Source organism: Erigeron canadensis, chromosome 3, assembly GCF_010389155.1.
Source record: "Erigeron canadensis isolate Cc75 chromosome 3, C_canadensis_v1, whole genome shotgun sequence".
In the NCBI taxonomy this organism is placed as follows: domain Eukaryota; kingdom Viridiplantae; phylum Streptophyta; class Magnoliopsida; order Asterales; family Asteraceae; genus Erigeron; species Erigeron canadensis.
In genome coordinates this window covers 37,925,598-37,933,370 of record NC_057763.1, presented here as the reverse complement: position 1 = coordinate 37,933,370, position 7,773 = coordinate 37,925,598, and the positions used below count along the sequence as shown (strand labels likewise).

Here is a 7,773-nt window from a genome sequence, read left to right as displayed (position 1 = left end):
GCACCCATTGAGAAAGTCTAAGAAAACCATAGTTAGGTCGTATACATCTTAACCGAATACTTGTCCTCTCAAAATAATTTTTGAACGTGGAAAACTTGCTCCATTTACATGAAAGTAAATGATAGATTGTTGCAGGATAGTTATAAGAATGAGAATGAGATCAACTAGCTATCATGTAGTCTCAACCGGCGTCAACTCCCTTATTGAGTGACATGAAATCAATCAAAATCCTAATACTAAATATATGTCAGGAAAAGTAACCGTAATTCTGTCAAATTGTTCTTTAACTGGTCCTTTTTGTGTCTATTGACGTGATTATAGAAAAATTAGGACAATTAACAATACTTCTATTGTGACGCGCAACTGAAAAGACCATATGGCTTTATATGTTCCACATGATATTCAAAGGTTATCAAAAACAAAGCTACTTCAAGATTGGATCACTTGTACTAACATTCCAAAATTTCCAAATACCTGAAGCTACAACAGGCGAAAATAGATATAGAGAGCCCCCTCATAATATGATCGTCTCATACTCATTGTATCCTATAATCAAATCAATAATATAACTTATATATATATATATATATATATATAAGGGAAGTTTACTCCTGCAAGCCTGAGCTCCATGGATCCTGAAACTCGCTATATGAGAGCCGAATTAGTGAACCAATACCCGAAATAAGTATCCATGTTAGGCTACATGTGCTTACTTTATCGCTGCGATCCAGGACACCTTTCCATTTACTGCTTTTTCCTACTTTCACCAAAAGAACCATTTTTTAGTTGCTGGAGCTTTAACGCTCGCTGTAACGCTGTCCTCTTTTTTCCTATTTTCAAGTCCTTGCTTTAATGCCTCCATTCTTTTCCTGCATATTGTGTGAAAGCAAGAAAAAGTCTATAATGTAGTTGCAGCCATTTAAGAGAAGAAATACATAAAAACGACAACAATACCCAATCCCACCAAGGGTGGGGTATGGAGGAGGGTTAGACGGTAAAATTTTCAACAAAGTTAAAAGAAATGTACTTTCCAAAATTTAAAGAGAAGAAAAATACATGGAGGACAAGTTTTTAGTTTTTTACCCTCTGCTACTAAACCTGCAATGGTAGGTGAATAAAAATAGAGCTACTGCACTACCTAACTATTCAAAAAACATGTGATGCTGCGCTGAATTTAACATTTATTTAGAAACTGGATATAGAACGACTTAACTCTATTAAATTATTATAGGAAAGGACATAGGGCCGTTCCTTTTTGACTACTCAAAGCGTGCATCATTGATAAAGACAGTACTAAGCCTCAAAGCCCAGCCATCCTGTCATTTTGAAACCAACTGGCCCCTAAAATTTGGGACACCGAGAGAAAAAATAGGTCGGGTAAAATCAACAAGTTCACATTATTAGAAAGATCGGATAAAGAAATGTAAAATAAGGAGTATTTAATAGGACCTCAATTTCTAATTTTTGGAGTTTCTAGTAAAAAAAAGATAGTAAAATGTAAGAAGCTATGGTTTTGCGATTCTTGATAGCCAAGACCCAAGATATAAAATTTAGCTAAAAGGAGTATACCAGATGTGGGTCATAAGTTCAGTGTATTAGATTGTTGACCTGCAGTTAATGTCTTGTTGAGCCAATGGTTTGTGTTTAATCAACCAAAATGATTGTAAACACAAGGCTCCTCCATGAAGCTGACAAGAACCCATTTGCCTATGGACGGGTATTGTTTCTAACGGGTCAAACTAACACAATTAGCTAGAAGGAAAACAGATCAAATGGGTACACAACCTATTAAACCACTTAACCAAAAATATGTAATATGTTTTTGTAGTAATTAGTAACAAAAACTATTTAAGAGTATTTTAGAAATTGGTAAGTGTTACAAGTCGACCCGATCCAAAGTCTGTTTAGACATGAACCAAAAAAGTTATCCACAACCTTTAACCAAATCTGCACGACCGCCCTTCTTTCCAATCCTAATGAAATTGTAAGAAAGGGAGCTTAAATATTACTTGGTATCAGTAAGACGGCCATGCAAACTCCATCTTTGGCGAAACCCATCTGCACCCTCGATCCCACTTGCAAGAATCAAGCGCCTGCAGTGCATGTTAAAAGATGAGCATAAACGAGAGTTGATTAACGCAAAATGCATGGGTTATTGCCTATTCTTTGTGCCTACCAGATAAAGTATATTAAGAATGGAACTTGGAAATTAATGCCTTCTCAGGAAGTTCAAAATCATGTCCCAATAACTGATCATAAAGATATCATATACTGCTGCCCACATATTACTATGATTGCACTAGTTATAGATCATTTCAGATTTACTTTTTATTGGAAACTTCAGTGGTTCTATAAACATGATAGCAAGAAAAATTGTGAATAGTCTTCTTGTGCTGGTCTTAATTCAATTCGCATAACCAATTATCTCACAACAATCCATAAAGAATAAGTGGCATTACTAAACAACAGGAGATACTTTATGAGATCCAAAAATGAACGAGAATTAGAGCAAGTTCACTAATACATGTGTATGAGGGCATAATTGACATACCTCTCTAACGTTGTGGTTTCAGACTCGAGCTGAGAAGCTCGTTCTTTAGCTTGATCTAAAGGCATCGATAAACCTAACTTATACTCACTATCTTGAAGTCGTTGTCTAAGTTCCTTGTCCTAAAACATTCAAAATCGTATGTTGCATATCTAAATTACCATCTTTACAAATCAAAAGCACAGTCATAACTCATAAGCAACAATGCAGATTCGTCATAAAGATTACCCGCTTCTCTGCACACTCACGATACAATGCGATCTCTTCTTGACAAAACGGCTCAATATCATTGATTTGCAGGCCTACACCACTAAGTTGTCACAGAAACCACGTCCAAACGAAACGAATTCACTAAACAAGCAAAAATAACAACTTACAAAGAAAAAGGTTCCTCAATATTCCATCACACAAGTTAACGCCTTGGAGAACATGAGAAGCGATTTCTGGTGGAATAATGGGTGATGGAGGTCCCAACATCAAATCATCTCCAACCAGAATCGTTTCCTCCATCGTTGGCTGCGCGTCGACTAAACATTCGCAAATAGAAATAAAAATTAAATAAAATTACTACAAAAATGAAAAAAAAAAATTAGTAGATACAGTACAGCCAAAATGAAGAAAAATACCATCCATAATTGTTTCTTTTGTTTTGATTAATGTTGTCTGCAAATACAGAGTCAAAATAGAATCAGAAAATGCTTATAACTGAAATACACACACATATAGATAATATATATATATATATATTATAAGTGAATATTTTAGCCTCATAATATCATAAACCCTAAACCCTACAAGAAACAGAAGGAGGTACTTTACGGTATTAAATTGGTTGGGGAGCCGAAATGTTTGAAGGCGAATCGGAAACTTTTCGGGTTAATTATGCTCCAATTAATCGGAAATGTTTGAATATTCGTTTTCCGGAAATTTAATTTGTGTTTTGATTGGGGAGATTATGCCATTTCCAGTTCAGGCAAGCAAATTGTTTCTCTTTTTTTGAGTAAACGGCCGAAATCGTCCTTCTGGTTTACCCTAATAATCAAGTTTCGTCCTTAACTATTCGAAAGGACACTGGCAGTTCTTTTGGAGAGGATAAAGATCACATTCAGTCCTGTCTCATAACGTCTGTCATCTTCTATCCGTTAACTCCCCTCACGTGCTTCCTATGTGAGGGCACTTATAACATTTCCCAACTCTACAGGACCATTATCAATATTTTTTAAATCTCTTTTCTTCAACCTAAAGTTCTAAAATCAAACAAAATAAACATTATACTGACATATTACATAAAACACACACAAATAAACATATCTTTCTCCCTACCAATCTACCATAAATCAAAAACCACATGATGGAATAAAAAATCCACCAAACACTAAAACAAAACCTGGATATTCATTAAAGCAAAAGCTTTTTAAAATCAAAATTAACCAATTTTGAAAACCCCATCAACCCATATCTTTCTCACCAACACCACCACTACCTTCGGATCTCCGGCGAAACCCACCACCTCCTCTACAAGGTTATATCTCCCACGAAGTTGGTGCAGGTAGGGTAGAATTATGGCGGCGCAGTGTAACGGTGGTGTGGGGTGGTGGGATATCGAATCTTGGTGGTTGACCGAATGTTGGTTTGTGAGGGGTGGTGGTTCGGTAGATGACTGGAAATTTGTGGTGTGGGGTGGTGGCCAAAGCATATAATGTTGAGCTGCAAGATATTTGTATTTCATCTTGTTTTTTGTGGTTGACCGATTCTTGGTTTTTGTTGTATTTCTTTTTCACCTTTTTTTTTCTTTAGATCTACGTTTTACTTTTATAAAAATTGTATAATGTTGAGCCTTAATGGTTATGATGTTTAATCTTATTGGTTATTTAATCTTATTGGTTATCATGAATATGTGGATTTTTGAATATCTTCATTATCTAAAAATTGTTAATCTTCATATTCTTAAATGGGATTTTTGAATCTGTAGATTTTTTTGTTTAACTGGGTTTTATGAGTTTGGTTGGAAACAAAATTATCCTTTTTTTTAACATGGGGTTTTTGTTTTCAAATGTTTGGATCTTGAATTGGTGAATTTTGGATTTTTCTTTAGTAATAAAGGAAAGAATAATATCCTATATTAATTGCATAAATTTTGTAATTGATTTTGATTATGGGATGAAAGTTTTTTATTGTTGGTCAACATAGATATGTTTAAATTTAAAGTTGTGAGAAATTAGTGGTAGGTGGGTAGAAAACTAAAAATGTAGAACATAGAAGAAGAAGAAAAAGAATGGAAAGAAAATACAAAATCATGGTTCTTTATTGGTGGAAATGACTATACTACCCCCTTGTCGAAATCACGTGAGGAAGAAAACAGAAAAGAGATAACGTTCGTTTGCATAAAGGACGGAATGTGATCCTTATCTCTCCAAAAGGACTGCCAGTGTCATTTCGAATAGTTAAGAACAAAACTTGACTATTAGGGTAAACCACAAAGATGGTTTCGCCCGTTAACTCCTTTTGTTATTTTTTCTTTTTAGGTAGTTACACATTTGGTCCCTATTGTGGTCAAAATCAACAGTTTCATCCATAGTTTTTATAAATCATTTTATTAGTCTGATTGTTTTGCTCTGTCAATGTTTTTGGTCTAATAATGTAATTTATGAAAGCTTGAATTAAAAGCGATAATTTCCTGATCACTACAACCAATGGTAGAACTTACTCCAATGTTATTTAGCGATGAGACTAAAATACTCCGTAAATAGTAAAATACCACACAGTTATACTTTGACTAGCCTTTTATCCGCACGATGCGACGGTGGTGGTGTTGGTAGCGGCGGTGGTTGGTAGTGGTGGTGACGTAACGGGTGGTGGCAGTGTGATTATTATTGTAAATATAGTTAATATAAAAGGGGTAGTGTATTTATTTAAAGAGTTGATATGTCTATGTTGTAAGTTATTTCATTAAGTTATTATAAGCATTTTAAGTGGAGGTGTTTAAATTAATTAGTTTATTAAGGGTAAAATGGTCATTTCATAAGGGGACATTTTTATGAGAGATAATATCAAAATATGTTAGAAGAGAGAGTATAATAATTTTTATAAAGTAGTAGAGATAATCCTTTATACATCATCGTAAACGGAATTACAATGCATAATCCGTTGAAGATGGTATCACTTACTTTATTTATGACATTTTTCGGTGATAATGTATCCGTCTTAGCTAGCTTCCATATTGGGAGCACCAGACCAGCTTCTGTACTTTTACACTGCTGGGTGTTTCTTTTTTCATTCCTAAAAAACTAGGTGGTTCTTTTAGTATTTCTTGGTTACTTTCAAAACTAGTAGAAAGTCGTTTTTCTTTGGTTACTTTACAAGTCTATTTAAACCTAGCCACGCCACGTAGTTGTGGTTAATTCTTATGTAGGGTAAATCGAAAACCCGTTACGACGGTACCTAATACCAACATGCACATTACATGTTCTAGTTAAATAAAATAGTCTTAATATCCGTACGATGTACGATAGCTATATATATTATATCATAAAGAAATTCGAATATGCCTTATACAAGATTCGTGAGTATAAAATAAATTGTTGTTAAAGTAAATCGATGATCAAAACTAAATTATAATAAACAGTAATGATAAATAATATATGTTTAGTTAGAGTTTTGGATTTACCTTAAATTTTTAGAACCACGTCAAAATTGGAACTTGTAAGCATAATGGATGATGACAAATAGCCTTGTGATTTCGGATCGTAAACTCAAAATTTTTAAGCCTTCATATTAAAAACTTATTATAACTAATATAAGTAATAAGAGTTGAAGAATTTAGAAAGAAAAATATACATTCTATTAATGAGAAAACGATCAATCAAATAATGTTATAATGTCTTTTGTATCAATAAGTCAAGAGTTAAAGTTTAATTCTAGGTGACTAGGTCTACTAAGGAATTTGAATTTATATACAAGTAAAAAACCTAATTTAACAAAATAAATAAATTGGAAGAACACGTGTTGATCTAGAATTACGCCACACATTATTTGAAGAACATGTCAATCATATTTTAATTTATGGGAAATGATATCTGTACCATCTCTTGTAATTAATTTACCATACTGTATAATTTTTAAAACATATTGTACAAGTTTTTTAATACATGATATTGATAAATTAATTAAAAAAAAATACAATTATCATTTCCTTAATTTATTGGTGGATATGTAAGCGAATAGAATAATAATTGTTAAAATAAAGGAAATAAAGGTTGCGCAGGAGTGGAGATGGGCTGGGTTGAGTTGTTGGGATAGTGGGCCCCTTGCATGGAAAATTTTGGGCAAGTGATACTTTACAAAGTCAACGTTACTGTCTCAACGGTTCTGATGATTTCATACACATAATCTCTATCCATTAATTTAATATTCGATCATTATGCTATACTGTATGTAATACTGTCTTGCCTTTTTGCCAGCTCGTATACTAGTAAACGACGAAGGCCCCCACCCTATCCTGGCATACAATATACCACACTGACCAGTAGTGACCACACCACAAAATACAGAAGTTTATTTCAGACATAATAAAACCAGTTAAGTAATTAACGCTAAAAAAAGTTACCCACATATAACAATAGTAACGTTTGTTATGGCGTCAAAAATTTTGTGTGTATGTAAATGTGTGTACACACATAGATAATGTTCCTTGGATTCATAAATTAATAACGACGTGATTTTAACACTAAAATAATGATAATTATCCATACACACGTTGTTTTCATTTTAAAAGTGTTCTCATTGAAAATCACCCTAAATATGGTTATGAATAAGTAAAGTACATTAATAAAAATATGCTATTGGCTTAAGTATTTATCATGATATAAAAAATTCATATTTTTTAAAGATAATAAGATATTTATCTTGTACTTTATAAGGAAACATAGGCATATATGTTTTATTAAAACCGTGCATCACATATAAATATATTCAATCTATATATTGCATGGTTATTAAGAGTATTATAGCCAATAGGGTTGGTGACTCATTGGTAAAGTTTTAGATTTTTGAAGGATCCACCTGGATTTGAGTCTCACTTCCCACATATATAGGTGTGAATTAAGAGGGATTTTTCGAAAGTCATGAGTTTCATTCCAGACATGCGTGTAATTAGATTAGAATGCGGTTCTAAAATAAATGAGAGGTAAGTTCGAAACTTTGGTTTTTATATCTTCACACGTCTT

At 33.2% G+C, this 7,773-nt stretch overlaps 1 protein-coding gene across 3 annotated transcripts; it reads right to left on the bottom strand.

Moving 5' to 3' along the window:
- Positions 1-377: 377 nt before the first annotated feature.
- Positions 378-3,528, bottom strand: LOC122593405. Of its 3 annotated transcripts, none has more exons than XR_006322832.1 (8): positions 3,368-3,528; positions 3,175-3,211; positions 2,926-3,075; positions 2,777-2,850; positions 2,552-2,670; positions 2,010-2,093; positions 714-869; positions 378-645 (listed from the first exon to the last, which is right to left on the bottom strand). XR_006322832.1 is itself a non-coding variant. In XM_043765812.1 (7 exons), exons 2-7 carry the CDS (start codon positions 3,179-3,181, stop codon positions 764-766), a joined length of 540 nt encoding a protein of 179 aa, XP_043621747.1. In that variant the 5' UTR covers positions 3,182-3,211; positions 3,368-3,528; the 3' UTR covers positions 378-763. The 3 variants fall into 3 exon arrangements, 1 of the variants encoding a protein (XP_043621747.1); XR_006322833.1 differs by having other exon boundaries at positions 378-635; XM_043765812.1 differs by having other exon boundaries at positions 378-869.
- Positions 3,529-7,773: the final 4,245 nt, after the last annotated feature.

Excerpts from the sequence above, each read along its gene's own strand:
- LOC122593405 (XM_043765812.1), bottom strand. Across the intron at positions 2,851-2,925 it reads ATTGAGGAACCTTTTTCTTT|GCCTGCAAATCAATGATATT; the intron begins GTAAGTTGTTAT and ends TTAGTGGTGTAG. Across the intron at positions 870-2,009 it reads GGCCGTCTTACTGATACCAA|GAAAAGAATGGAGGCATTAA; the intron begins GTAATATTTAAG and ends CACAATATGCAG.